We start from the raw sequence: 16,138 nt of genomic DNA, 5'->3' as shown, positions 1-16,138 counted from the left end.
CATTTACCATTGCAACAAAAAGAATAAACTATCTAGGAATAAACCTACCTAAGGAGACAAAAGACCTGTATGCAGAAAATTATAAGACACTGATGAAAGAAATTAAAGATGATACAAGTAGATGGAGAGATATACCATGCTCCTGGATTGGAAGAATCAATATTGTGAAAATGACTCTACTACCCAAAGCAATCTACAGATTCAATGCAATCCCTATCAAACTACCACTGGCATTTTTCACAGAACTAGAACAAAAAATTTCAAAATTTGTTTGGAAAAACAAAAGACCCCGAATAGCCAAAGCAATCTTGAGAACGAAAAACGGAGCTGGAGGAATCAGGCTCCCTGACTTCAGACTATACTACAAAGCTACAGTAATCAAGACAGTGTGGTACTGGCACAAAAACAGAAAGATAGATCAATGGAACAGGATAGAAAGCCCAGAGATAAACCGACACACATATGGTCAACTTATCTTTGATAAAGGAGGCAGGAATGTACAGTGGAGAAAGGACAGCCTCTTCAATAAGTGGTGCTGGGAAAACTGGACAGGGACATGTAAAAGTATGAGATTAGATCATTCCCTAACACCATACACAAAAATAAGCTCAGAATGGATTAAAGACCTAAATGTAAGGCCAGAAACTATCAAACTCTTAGAGGAAAACATAGGCAGAACACTGTATGACATAAATCACAGCAAGATCCTTTTGGACCCACCTCCTAGAGAAATGGAAATAGGTGAAAATTTTAACGAGTTTTTCAACAACTGTTTCAAACATCCTTATCTCTAGTGCAATAATATTGCATAGACATGACCTAAATCAAAACACTGTATTAATGGCTGGTGATAATACAATTTAAAATAAAATATATAAAACTATTTTTTATGGCTAAATACATTTCTGATGATTTTTGTTACATCTGTTGTTCTCCCTGGCTTTATATAGAAAACAGATGTTTCTTTATACCTCTCAATCCATCTGAAGATATGTCATATATCATATACACCCTCCCTCCATAAAAGAAAACAATAAAAATACATGTGGAAAAATAAAGTGATAATCGTAGAATTTAGAAAAAATGAGAGAAAAATGTCAGGAGGGATCATCACTGTTTATAGTGGCTTGAGCTTGATATTGAAGGACCTGAAATTTTGCCTAAGCAGAAATGAAGGGAATGAGTTTCATTTAAAGAAAACAGTATATAATAAAGTAATGGAGGTAAGATAATTTAAAGCTTATTCTAAAAAAGATGAGCAAATTATATGGGAAAGGCCCAAATTTCAATGCCACTTACAGGGGATGATTTGAGAGATAACACAAAAATCATAGCTTAGATTTCAGGCCAATGACATTATTTAGATTTTTCCATAGGGTTAGCTCTGTTTTAGGTGGATGGCTCTGTTGAAAATGTATAGAAAGGATTAAGCGTAGAAGTAACTGAAGAGGGAAATGGTACAGGCTGTATTCCCCAGAAAGCAGAGTCTGTAATGGATTCTGATTTTTTTAAAAAAGTATCTTGAGAGCAAAAATATTTCAGGTTATATAATGATACATATAACACAAATTCAAGGAATATTGCAAGTATATTTCACTATAGATCATTTCTCTGATTGAATAAGGATAGAATAAAATACTCAGGTGACCTGCTACCAGCAAAATTTCTGATAGTTAGGTTTTGCAATTAATTTAATTAACAAGCATTGAATACTGTGTCTTATGCAAATTGTTTTTGCATTTTCTATGATGTTGCCTTAAATAGTGATTGTTGTCTAAAAGAACATTCTACAAATAATGAGTGTATCAGTATAAATTAGAAAGCAGAAATTTCCTCCTTCAAGATCAGAGGAAGAGCTATTCAATATGTGAAAAGACCATGAGATAGAAAAAAATTTGTGGTATGGGAGAAGAAATTTTAGTTATGACCTAAAAGTTTTCAATAAATGATGAAATAAAAATCATATGCTTTTCATATTACCTAAAGTGATATACAGATTCAATGCAAACCATATCAAAATTCCAATGGCATTTTTTTAAAAGAAACAGTAAAAAAATCTCAAAATTCATATGGAACTACAAAGGATCCAAATAGCTAAAACAATCTTGAGAAAGAAAAGCAAAGCAGTAGGCCTCACATTTCCTGATTTTAAAATATATTACATAACTATAGCAATCAAAACAGTATGGTACTAGCATGAAGATAGAAATATCAACAAATGGAACAGATCAAGGACCCAGAAGTAAACCAATACATCTATGGTCAAATGATCTTCAAAAAGGGTGTCAAGAGTACACAATGGGGAAAGGAAGTTTCTTCAACAATGGTGCTGGGAAAACAGGATACCCAGATGTAAAAGAATAAAATTTGATCCTTAATTTATACTGTAAATAAAAATCAACCCAATGTAGATTAAACACTTAAACATAAGACCCAGACTATAAATCTCCTAGAAGAAAACTTAGGGATAAAGCTTCTTGACATTGGTCTTGGCAATAATTTCTTGAATATGACACCAAAAGCACAGGCAATGAAAATAAAAATAGACAAGTGGGACTATACCAAACTAAAAACTTCTCTGAAACAAGGAAACAAAAGAGTGAAACAAAAAACAAAGTTTGGGCTATACCAAACTAAAAACTTCTGTGAAACAACAAAACAAAAGAGTGAAAAGGCAACCTATACAATGGGATAAACTATCTGCAAACCATATATCTGATATAGTGTTAGTAGCCAAAAGTTGTAGAGAACTTATGCAACTCAATAACTAATAAACAATAATTTAAAAAATGGGCAAAGGACTTGGATAGACATTTCTGCAAAAAAGAGAAACTAATGGCCTGTGGCTATATAAAACATGGTGAATATCACTAATCATTAGAAAACTGCAAATTCAAACCACAATGAGATCTTCTCATAGCTGTTAGGATGGCCATTATCAAAAAAACCCATACATATATATGTAAGTATGTGGAGAAATTGGAGCCCTTGTGAACTGATATGAGAATGTAAAGTAGTGCAGCCACTGTGGAAAACAGTATGGAAGTTCTTTGAGTAATTAAAAATAAAACTACCATGTGATCCAGCAATTCTACTCCTGGGTATTTATCCAAAAGAACTGAAATCAGGATCTCAAAGAGATGCTTCCACGTTCATGTTCATTACAACATTATATGTGATAGCCAAGAAGTGGAAACAATCTATACATCCATTGAAGGATGAAAGGATAAAGAAAATGAGGTATGTATATACGATGGAAATCAGCTTTAAAAAAAGAAGGAAATGCTGTCATAGGCTATACCATGGAAGAACCTTGAGGACATTATGCTAAGTGACGCAAGCAAATCATAGAAGACCAAATACTACATGATTCTACTTATATGAGATATCTAAAGTAGTCAAGTTCAGAGAGGCTAAAAGTAGGATGGGGGGTAGGGGAAATTAGGAGTTATTGTTCAATGGATATAGCATTTCATTCAAGCAAGATGAAAAAGCTTTAGAGATCTGCTATCTAACAATGTACACTCAAAAATTGGTAAGAGGATAGACTTCATATTATGTGTTTCTTACCACAGTAAAAAGTAACTGCTACTGCTGAGCTCTTAAGTTTTTATCACACAATGTTGTGTGTCATAAAAATGTGAGCTTAATAGTGGAAAAAAAAAAGAAATCTTGATATGATTGGGCACAAAAGCCGCTACAGTAGATAAACACGAATGTGAAAAAAAGTAAAAATTAAGCACTAGTGTGAATGTTGTTCTAGCATGGAACTTACCACAAAAGAAAACAGAAGAAATTTAAAATATCATAAAAAATGCTGTACAAATAGTCATTGCATTGTTCTTCACTGTGAAGGACAGGTAAAATATGGACATGGGAGAAGAAAGAAAGAAAATCTAAAAATCTATATTGTTAACTAAATTCTTATTGACAATATGACCCAAATTATGGAAATTTTAATTGTTTTCAAGAATAAATTGACTAAGTGGACATTAAATGTTAAGATGTGAAAAATATAACATAAGGCATTCAGAAACAAAGACTGAATCTATGAAAATTTGCAATACCAATTTTTGAGACCAGTTTTCCATAAACACATAACGAACTGTCTAGGCTAAGTTTTGCTTCCACCTGTTTACACAGCACAGTGTGCTTACCCTGATCATAGAAATCGTTCTGTAATAATAATCTATATTTCCTTGCTGTCTCATGTTGTAATTTGTCATGAAGACAGGCTAAAATAATGTTCTTTTAGTCATTTTATACCTAAGGCATGACATATGTGATGAATAGATGAACAAATATTGAAGAAAGATCATCAAAGGAGAAGAAGCCTCACATGCACTATAAAGAGCAGTAAAGAGTTGTGAATTTATGACAACAATGAATAAGCAAAGTCATTTCATTTAGAAATGTACAGTATATGAATGGCAAATATGGATTACCAATGAAAAACCAGAAACCTAAGCAATTGTATCCTAAAAAAAGAGGAAAAGGTAAAGTATCCATTAAAAAATATGTGAAGGATATGACAAGGCAATTTACAAAAAAAAGAATGATAACTAAATGAAAAGCATATAACAAAATATTTGATCCCAGTACTAATCAGAGAAATGCAAAAATAAAATAGTAACATAATATATATATTTTTTTGCCTTGCAAAATTTGCCTTATGAAAAATCTAGTGTTGCCAAAATCAGGGTTGGAAGTCGTAAACACTTAATAACCTTGTGAAATCAGCAATAATTTTTACTCTATTGAGGATAGTTTGGCTATATGTCTCTTAAAATTTAGTACTCTCGGGGCTTCCCTGGTGGCGCAGTGGTTGAGAGTCCGCCTGCCGATGAAGGGGACACAGGTTTGTGCCCCGGTCCGGGAAGATCCCACATGCCGCGGAGTGGCTGGGCCTGCGAGCCATGGCCGCTGAGCCTGCGCATCCGGAGCCTGTGCTCCGCAACGGGAGAGGCCACAACAGTGAGAGGCCCACGTACAGCAAAAAAAAAAAAAAAAAAAAAAAAAAATTTAGTGCTCTCATTTCTGGAATTCCATCTGCAGGATATATCACACAAGTGCACAAGGATATACATCCAAAGTTGCTCTTTACACCCATGAAACCACAAAGAATGAAACCCTCAAAAGGAGATATGTCAAATAAATTATAATGCAGACATACTATATGCCATTTAACTATGTAGTCATTAAAAAAGGAATGTAGTAAACATATATATGTGGATCCAGAAAAATATCAGTGATATTTTACAAAGTTAAACAAAAAATTCAGGAAAATATGCTTAGTATGACTGACTCTTTATAAAAAAATATATCTAATGCATAGAAATATACATATTATCTGCATGCCTAGAAATGGCCTGGAAAAGTAAGCTTATAACAATGACAAACCTTGTGAAGCATAAGTAAATGAGGAAAATTTTGTTTTGCTTTTAAAGTTTCTATTTACTTCTGATCTTTTGGGTGTGAAAATTATTAACCTTCTGTTGGAAAAATGTACTTTATTATTAACACTGTGATGCTTAATCAAACATATATAAACAAAAATGAAAATCAAATGAAGAACACAGAGAAGAAGCTTAAAAATAGGGGTAATTCCCAATTTACTTGGAGAAAAAAAAGGAAAGGAATTGAAATGCATGAATCAGCAGGCCCTTGAAGAATTAGTGGACAAGGCTGAGCCTGTTATTTTAGGACATATGTCCTTTTTCTAAAACTATCAGGGTTATGGGTCTTGAGACTATATAAAACAGCCCATAGATCAGATTGTAGCTGAAGTGATTCATGCTTGCATTTAGTTATGAAGTTCAAATTGGAAGCTGTTCAGGCAGAAAACTAATAGAAATGGATGGTAGCTAATTAACCTAAGGCTTCAAAGTAATTGCTTTGCAAGAAGCAATTTTAAAAGGGACCTTTCTGTCTCTCTCTTTTTTTTTTTTTGAAAATCATAAAATGCCCTATTTGATTTTTGATGCATGAGCAAAACTATAAGTATACACACAAATATTGATTTTTAAAAAAACTTCTACCTTATCCAGCTTCTTGGTAAGTTTTTGAAAGGGCAAAACGATCACAAGAAATATGCCACATATCACATACTGAATAACCCAGGCTTACGACTTTCCCATATATAAAGATAATCAGAGTATATTACTGAAGTAAATACGGCTAGGAGGATAGGGTTATACGGATTAATCCAGCCCTGAGCCAACCATCTCACCACTAGTCAGTAGAGTCAGCTATTCCAAAGCATATAGCTGTTTGGTAGAGAAGTGGCTCCCCTAGCAAAAGCAAGGTGCTCTTGTGGAATGAATGGACAACATCCCAAATTAGCCTCCATCTGCCATGATCTACAACTCTGGCTTCCCATCTTTGATGCACGGTTTCTTACACTTTTAAAAAATATCCATACCTTTATTACATATACTGTACTCATTTCTTCTCAGAGAGAGAAGTCCCAAATTTCCTGCATCTCTACGTCCTGTTTCAAAGATACCTTGGGTAGTATGGCATTCTCTCACCCAAAATTAGCTTGGTATCTCTCACTGACAGCTTCATGGTACTTAAGCTTCATGTAGGACACACAGATGTGGAAATAAAATCTGGGTGAAGCGTTCTCATCAGAACTTCTGAAATTGAGGCAGGAAAGACAGGACCAGGCCCAAGGACAGCCTACTCACATATTGGCATTAGGCAGTTGGCAAAGCGACCTCCATGTTTTGCACTTAATAAGATTATGACACATGGAGTAATGGCACCTAAAACAGAAACTTTGTAGCATCTGAACAAAAAACTCTGATCATGAAAACTGGGGAGCATACGCAAATAAAAACGCACAGGTTGCTAATGACCCTGTATGACTTTCCACGTGTGGCGCTCAACTAGTAAGGAAAAATTTAAGGGAAAACAGCTCTTAGAGTGCATGTACAGTAGCTTCAGGAGACAAATGCATGTGCAGGATGAGAAGCTGATGCAACCTGGTGCAATCCAGACCACACCTCAACCCTCCCCTCAATGAATATTCCACCCGTAATCAAAAAGACCCTCCACCCACTCAAAGGGCTAAAAATAAAACGAAAAGGGGGATCATCAACCCTGTAGTGCAGCTCTTCACTCAGGAGGATGGCCACACTCTTCTCCTTAGAATGTGTAACTTTCACTTTTGCCTCAATAAACGGCTTCTTTGCTCTCTTTGCTCCCCAGCCTCAGCGTGTGTGTGTTTAAATACTTTCCTTGGTGTTTTGTGTTCTCTGACCAAATTCTTTTGGACAATTTGAACGAAAGCCTGGACTTTTGATAAACCTTTTCCGGTATCAAAACCATGGCTGCCTGCCTCTAGATCCAAGCTTTAATTGAACGTACCTACTAGTCTAGGTACATGTTGGGGACCATCTTCTCTGACCATTTTATAAATCTTAGGGTTTCACATTACCCAATATGACTACAGAATATTATATACTCATAAAAAATTCTTCAAGAAACATGCTGTGTTTTCTAGGTATCTCCAAGAGTCAAGCTCTCAATAATTTAGACCTCCCATAGAACTAGTAGGGAAGTTTTTAAGATGGCTGCTGTCAGTTGTCCAGGGTTCAATTTTTCTCCCCAACCTTAGATGTCACTCTGATATGGCTAGTTTAGGACTGTGCTCTGGTCAAAGAGCAATTACATAGGTTTTGTTTTGTTTTGTTTTTTAGGTCTGAGCCTTTTATCCCTCTGATAAAATCAGAGTGGGACAGATTTTCCTAAGGCACATTGGCCACATGGTAGAGATTTGCATACACAAAACAGTTAGCATGATTTACTAAGAAAAACTGGAGTTAATTTTTTAAGACCCAAAATGCATCCTAACATTATTAAAGTCAAAATGTTGTTTATGAGTGCCCACAATTAGACTGGAAACTACTTCAGGGAAGATACCAATTAGATTGGAAGTACTTCTAGGATTGTGTTTGCATGTTGGATCATGTAATGTATAATGAATCAGAAGTGTAGAGGATTTTATTTCATCAACTGGTTTATAATTACAAAGCACAAGATGTATGATAAATGACACATCTTCTAGTATTTTGATACTGATGTTTTACCTGTTTAAAAAAAATAGATAATTTACCTAGCTCTTAAATTGTCATTTACAAAATTATTGTAACATAGGTCTTGGAAAAACAAAAGGTTTTTTCCAAATAATATGTCTTCTGGATTGTTCTTATTTTATGTAATATTAATGTCTGTTTATTTGTCTTTTGTTACAGGATTTATTTATACATGTGGTGGAACTTTAAAAGGACTTAATGGCACTATAGAAAGCCCTGGTTTTCCATATGGATATCCAAATGGTGCAAACTGTACATGGGTAATAATAGCAGAAGAACGAAATAGAATACAAATTGTTTTTCAGTCATTTGCTCTAGAAGAAGAATACGACTACTTATCCTTATATGATGGACATCCTCATCCTACAAACTTTAGGACAAGGTTAGTGTATTTTGAATGGAAAAATGGAGGGAAATATTTATTGGGTAAAAGTAGTTTATTTTACAAAGGATGCTTAACATTTGTGGTGCAATTATATAATAAAGTCATATTTGCCACCCAATTATTATTCATTTGGAAATATATTATTCCACGAACAAATTAACTCCATATGTCTGACTTCACAAAACTAGTATATTAATATTATCTCTGCAAAAAGTGAATTTAAATTGAATTGTACCTCTTTAGAGTGGTTAAAGGTATTTTGATTTTTAAAATTCTTACCTCATGGCTTCATTCTTTATGGGCATAACTCTGAGTAAAGTGAAAGATTAACATGTAATGTGTCTTTCAGTGGTATGTACCCAATTTTAATATACAACGATATGCAAAATACTTAAAATCAATATTTATATGATAGCAGAATACATTAATTTTAGATAATGTGTATGGTTTATAAAGTCTAAATATCTGAAAAGTAGACCTTCATATCATCAACTGAGACATTCATGTTTCTCTCCACACAAATGAAATTATTTACTTTTAAGTTAGTTGATAAAACAGATATGAAAAGTAGCTGGCACACTGACTGTTTATAAGTGTTTCTTTAGAATTTCTTGTTAGAAAATAGAATATCTAAACATATGATGATAATTTTTGCTGTCTTATCAAAAACTGTTTTTAAACATAAATGAACTCTAATTCAACCAACAAATTTAAAATGCCAGACACTGCATATTTCATTTAGTCCTAGATTTTCACCAATGTATGCATATTTTTCCTTAACTGTAGTATAGTGTTTTTTTATTTAATTCTAATTCAAAATATTCTAAGCAGATAATTTGTAAGAATTAAAGACCCTTACATACTTGACTACATTTGAGTTATGATTCTGTGATACTGTTACTTTTTCTAGTAGTTGTTACTATGTACTTGCCTTCCTAATCTACAGGAATCAGATTATCAACATTAAGTTTTTATACATTCACCAGTCTTCCATATTCTTTTGCATTGATTTTTCCCATTTTAAATAAATATTTGATACATATTATCTTCCACTTTTAGTAAGAAAACATATAATATAGTGGGAAAGATGTTGGACCAGGAGATAAGACCTGCATTATAGGGTTAGGTTTGTTGTTCATTGGCTGTTTGAGCAATCCACACTATCTGTTTGTGTTTAAACTGGAAGAATTAGTAATAAAGAAAATACTGAAACTGCTGAATGAATATAAAATCCTTTTAGTATACATTTCAACTGTTTGCAGTTAGAACGACACTTAAAAATGTCTGGGTTGTTTCCAACCACATGTCTGTACAAAGAAAAGGTCACTAGATTGATTACAGGTGAGGTTCTATTTTTCTTTTTTCTTCTTTTTTTTTTTTTGCTCTACATTTATTTACTGAGGATTTCTAACTTCATTTTCTACTTCCTTTTACTCTGTTTAATTATTAATATCGATTCATTTCAAAGATATACAGTATGACAGACACGTCGATGGTGCTATTTCATCATCATTGCTAGTATCATTAAATGTTCCATGTCTTTTGTTAATGATACAGCACTAAGTCAAGATAGAAAACATGCAGCACTGCATGTCATGTGTGTGTGTGCTTGCCTGCACTAGTGGGTGTATGTAGGTGTGGTGTGGGTGTCTGCCTTCACCTGTACACATCCAATCAGGCCATGAAAGAAAACGGAAGATGCTTCTTAGACTTTCAAGTCAGCTAAATTGATGTATATAAAACTAAAAGCACAAAGAATTTTGCATATTTCTTTTACATCAGCAATGTATGATATATAGTTGGTATAAATATGAAGGAAAAAAATAAAGCTCTCCAAATGTTATCTGGTAGTTTCTATCAATTCATTGATAGTATTGTTTGTACAAGGATCTATTCTGTCTAGATCCTCTCAAAAATGAGAAAATATTTTTATTTTACACCCCTTCTTTTTTTTTAAGCAATTGTGGCCTCTGGTTAGTTAAAAGATGGTAAGATGGGGAAAATAAATTTATTGTTCTCATTCTTTCTTTCCTAATCTGTAAATAGGGGATAACAACATTTAATTTACAGAGCGTACATAAGGATTACACACTGTATATTGTATTTGTTATATTTAACTTCTCCCCTGTTCAAACAATGTAAAAAGATTCCTACTATTATCATCATCATTTTACAGCTTGGAAAATGAGACTTATATTACTTGCCCAAGGTTAACACTGTTAAAAGTAACCAGAGGCAGGATCATTACTGCAACCCAGATTTGTCTGAGTTCTGAGCTTATGCTTGTAATCAATCAATCAATCAATTAATTAATTGATTAATTACAAAACAAATTATATATAGAATATATATATCTCCATAGTTTATTTATTGATTAAAGCCTATTTTTTCTTAGTAATATTAGGCAAAATTTAATGAATGAGATAAAAACAAATTTTTTAAACTGTATAGTAGAACATATAAAGATATAAACAGAAATATAAATTATAAGTTTATTCTTGGTATTTGTTTTATGAACTCAGTTCTAATATGTTCTCTATAGCATGTTGGTCATTGTTGATGTATAATATATCTTTTGGTCTTTATGCCTAAAGAAATACTGTTGTTAATATTATAGAGCTGATTTTAATTAGCAAGACTGGGGGAAAAAATCCAGTGTATAACCTACAGCTCCTTCCAGACTGTGTTTGTAGACAGTCTGCTGTTTGATCAGAAGTCTAATCAGCTCCTGGCAGTTTGATTTATTTTTGTGTTTGTCTCTTTGTCTCACTGCTTTCTTGCTTTTTGTTTCTCTCACATCCTCACTTAATACATGTCCTTATGGTATGTCTGCTATTCTCTATCTTTCAGAAATTGATAATCATGTTTTGTTACTTTCTGTGAACTCCAATAGACTTTTTAAAATCAGCTTGCTATACTTGCATTGTAATAACAGAAAAGATGATTTGTAGGTCTTATACTTGCTTGTATAAGAGGTATATTGGGTTTGGTGATCACAATTTCCTATTTTTAAACTATTTTCTATAACTCCAATTATTGAAGATTCTGCTTGTTTTCCTCTAAGTTTTTAAATTTATTAAATAAAAACTGATACTGGTGGCTGAATTTGATACTTACAGCAATGCACCATTAGAGAACTCCTTTAGAGTTATATCTTTAGCTTAAAACAAACTTGGTCTACTTGATGTAAAAACAGGAATTGTAAGCTTTGCTTACTTTCTTATGCTAATACAGTATGTTCTTAACAGGAAAGTTATAGCAAAAGGTAAAAAGAAACAAAAAGATCACTCAATCTCATGAAGCAGAGACACATATATTTGTATATTTAGGACCATACTATACATGCTATTTTATGTTCATATTTAATCTCCTTGCAATAATATATACATATTTCACATGTGATTAGAATTATTATAAGTATCAAATTTAGTGGATACTTATCTTACTATAAACATGGTTCATTAACTTATTCTCCTATTATAAAATATATTGGTTTTTTCCTTTCATAATTAATGCAGATATGAGAATTAGCATTAATTCAGATAACAGCTTCATATTACCACTCCTAGGTGAAAAGTGTTCTGGAAAAAGAACATTTCATTCTAACCTCAATCATGAAAAGTGGCATGGAGAAGGCAGAGTATCAGTCAAATGACAGAATATATCACAGCATCAAAATATTTTATTCACATATTTTACTACTAAAAAAAAGTTAGTTTTAAGAATAATTAATTTTCTAGATAAGTTATTTCTTTGTAATTTAAATTAAGTACAGAGAGACCTTCAAGATGATGGAAAAGACGCAGAGATCACCTTCCTCCCCACAAATACATCAGAAATACATCTACATGTGGAACAACTCCTACAGAACACCCACTGAACTCTGGTAGAAGACCTCAGACTTCCCAACAGGCAAGAAACTCCCCATGTACCTGAGTAGGGCAAAAGAAAAAAGAAAAAACAGAGACAAAAGAATAGGGATGAGACCTGCACCACTGGGAGGGAGCCGTGAAGGAGGAAAGGTTTCCACACACTAGGAAGCCCCTTCGCTGTCGAAGACTGCGGGTGGCGGAGGGGGAAGCTTCGGAGCCGCGGAGGAGAGCACAGCAACAGGGGTGCGGAGGGCAAAACGGAGAGATTCCGGCACAGAGGATCGGTGCCCTCAGGCACACACCAGCCCGAGAGGCTTGTCTGCTCACCCGCCAGGACGGGTGGGGGCTGGGAGCTGAGGTTCCAGCTTCGGAGGTCAGATCCTGGGAGAGGACTGGGGTTGGCTGCATGAACACAGTCTGAAGGGGGCTAGTGCACGATAGTTAGCCGGGAGGGAGTCCGGGAAAAAGTCTGGAAGTGCCTAAGAGGCAAGAGATCATTGTTTCACTGTGCGTGAGGAGAGGAGATTCAGAGCACCGCCTAACCAAGCTCCAAAGATGGGTGCAAGCTGCGGCTACCAGCACGGACCCCAGAGACGGGCCTGAAATGCTAAGGCTGCTGCTACAGCCACCAAGAAGCCTGTGTGCAAGCACAGGTCACTATCCACACCTCCCCTCCTGGGAGCCTGTGCAGCCCACCACTGCCAGGGTCCCGTGATCCAGGGGCAACTTCCCCAGGAGAACAAGGCGGGTCTCAGGTTGTTGCAATGTCTCTCTGGCCTCGGCCACCGCAGGCCTGCCCACATTCCGTACCCCCTCTTCCTCTCCTGGCCTGAGTGAGCCAGAGCCCCCTAACCAGCTGCTACTTTAAACCCATCCTGTCAGGGTGGGAACAGACACCCTAGGGCGACCTACATGCAGAGGCGGGGCCACATCCAAAGCTGAATGCCAGGAGATGTGTGATCAAAGAAGAGAAAGGGAAATCCCTCCCAGCAGCCTCAGGAGCAGTGCATGAAATCTCCATAATCAACTTGAGGTACTATGCATCTGTGGAATACCTGAAGAGAAAACGAATCATCCCAAAATTGAAGCAGTGCACTTTGGGAGCAATGATATATATTTTTTCTCCTTTTTCTCTTTTTCCATGTGGCTGACAGGGTCTTGGTGCTCAGGTAATTTGTCAGGTCTTGGTGCTCCTGTGCCTCTGAAGTGGGAGAGCTGAGTTTAGGATATTGGTCCACCAGAGACCTCCTGGTTCCCATAATATCAAACAGCAAAAGCTCTCCCAGAGATCTCCATCTCAATGCTAAGACCCAGCTCCACTCAATGACCAGAAAGCTACAGTGCTGGATATACTATGCCAAACAACTAGCAAGACAGGAACACAACTCCACCCATTAGCAGAGAGGGTGCCTAAAATCATAATAAGGTCACAGACACCCCAAAACACACCATCAGACACGGTCCTGAACACCAGAAAGACAAGATCCAGCCTCATCCACCAGAACACAGGCACCAGTCACCTAGACCAGGAAGCCTACACAACCCACTGAACCAACCTTAGGCACTGGGGGCAGACACCAAAAACAATGGAAACTATGAATCTGTAGCCTGCGAAATGGAGACCCCAAACACAGTAAGTTAAGCAAAATGAGAAGACAAAGAAAAACAGAGCAGATGAAGGAGCGAGGTAAAAACCCACCAGACCAAACAAATGAAGTGGAAATAGGCAGTCTAGCTGAAAAAGAATTCAGAGTAATGATAGTAAAGATGATCCAAAATCTTGAAAATACAATGGAGAAAATACAAGAAACGTTTAATAAGGACCTAAGAAAACTAAAGAGCAAACAAACAATGATGAACAACACAATAAGTGAAATTAAAAATTCTCTAGAAGGAATCAATAGCAGAATAACTGAGGCAGAAGAATGGATAAGTGACCATGAAGATAAAATAGTGGAAGTAACTACTGCAGAGCAGAATAAAGAAAAAAGAATGAAAAGAATTGAAGAGAGTCTCAGAGACATCTGGTACAACATTAAACACACCAACATTCGAATTATAGGGGTCCCAGAAGAAGAAGAGAAAAACAAAGGGACTGAGAAAATATTTGAAGAGATTATAGTTGAAAACTTCCCTAATATGGGAAAGGAAATAGTTAAGTCCAGTAAGTGCAGAGAGTCCCACACAGGATAAATCCAATGAGAAACATGTCAAGGCACATATTAATCAAACTATCAAAAATTAAATACAAGGAAAAAATATTAAAAGCAGCAAGGGAAAAACAACAAATAACATACAAGGGAATCCCCATAAGGTTAACAGCTGAACTTTCAGCAGAAACTCTGCAAGCCAGAAGGGAGTGGCAGGACATATTTAAAGTGATGAAAGGGAAAAAACTACAACCAGGATTACACTACCTAGCAAGGATCTCATTCAGATTTGATGGAGAAATAAAAAATTTAATAGACAAGCAAAAGCTAAGAGAATTCAGCACCACCAAACCAGTTTTACAACAAATGCTAAAGGAACTTCTCTAGGCAGGAAACACAAGAGAAGGAAGAGACCAAAAATAAAGAACCCAAAACAATTAAGAAAATGGTAATAGGAACATACATATTGATAACTACATTAAATGTAAATGGCTTAAATGCACCAACCAAAAGACATAGACTGGCTGAATGGATACAAAACAAGACCCACTGTCTACAAGAGACTCACTTCAGACCTAGGGACACATACAAACTGAAAGTGAGGGGATGGAAAAAGATATTCCATGGAAATGGAAATCAAAAGAAAGCTGGAGTAGCAATTCTCATATCAGACAAAATAGATTTTAAAATAAAGACTATTACAGGAGACAAAGAAGGACACTACATAATGATCAAGGGATCAATCGAAGAAGATATAACAATTGTAAATATTTATACATCCAACATAGGAGCACCTCAATACATAAGGCAAATGCTAACAGGCATAAAAGGGGAAATTGATAGTAGGGGACTTTATACTAGGGGACTTTATAGTCCCCTACTAATTCATAGTAGGGGACTTTAACACCTCACTTTCACAAATGGACAGATCATCCAAAATGAAAATAAATAAGGAAACACAAGCTTTAAATGATACATTAAACAAGACGGACTTAATTGATATTTATAGGACATTCCATCCAAAAACAACAGAATACACTTTCTTCTCAAGTGCACATGGAACATTCTCCAGATTAGATTATATCTTGGGTCACAAATCAAGCGTTGGTAAATTTAAGAAAATTGAAATCGTATCAAGTATCCTTTCTGACAACAAGGCTATGAGAGTAGATATCAATTATAGGAAAAAACTCTGTAAAAAACACAAACACATGGAGGCTAAACAATACACTACTTAATAACCAAGAGATCACTGAAGAAATCAAAGAGGAAATCAAAAAAATACCTAGAAACAAATGCCAATGAAAACAGGATGACCCAAAACCTATGGGATGGGAACTGCAAAAGCAGTTCTAACAGGGAAGTTTATAGCAATATAACCCTACCTCAGGAAACAAGAAACATCTCAAATAAACAACCTAACATTAAACCTAAAGCGATTAAAGAAAGAAGAAAAAACAAAACAAAACCCAAAGTTAGCAGAAGGAAAGAAATCATAAGGATCAGATCAGAAATAAATGAAAAAAAAATGAAGGAAACAATAGCAAATATCAGTAAAACTAACAGCTGGTTCTTTAAGAAGATAAACAAAATTGATAAACCATTTGCCAGACTCATCAAGAGAACACTCAA

At 35.2% G+C, this 16,138-nt stretch overlaps 1 protein-coding gene across 3 annotated transcripts in view; it reads left to right on the top strand.

The window, feature by feature from the left end:
* The window catches only part of CSMD3 (CUB and Sushi multiple domains 3), a gene marked incomplete at both ends in the record, with an annotated part of 1,095,706 nt that overhangs the window by 121,316 nt on the left and 958,252 nt on the right, over positions 1 to 16,138 (top strand). For all 3 annotated transcript variants that reach the window (XM_081258479.1, XM_081258478.1, XM_081258477.1), the window contains one exon: positions 8,259 to 8,481. In XM_081258479.1, the coding sequence (XP_081114605.1) occupies positions 8,259 to 8,481 (223 nt within the window). The remainder of the gene's footprint in view (positions 1 to 8,258; positions 8,482 to 16,138) is intronic.

The sequence above is a fragment of the Mesoplodon bidens genome (genome assembly GCF_964165515.1).
Source record: "Mesoplodon bidens genome assembly, chromosome: 16".
Lineage (NCBI taxonomy): Eukaryota > Metazoa > Chordata > Mammalia > Artiodactyla > Ziphiidae > Mesoplodon > Mesoplodon bidens.
This window is presented reverse-complemented; position numbering and strand designations above follow the sequence as displayed.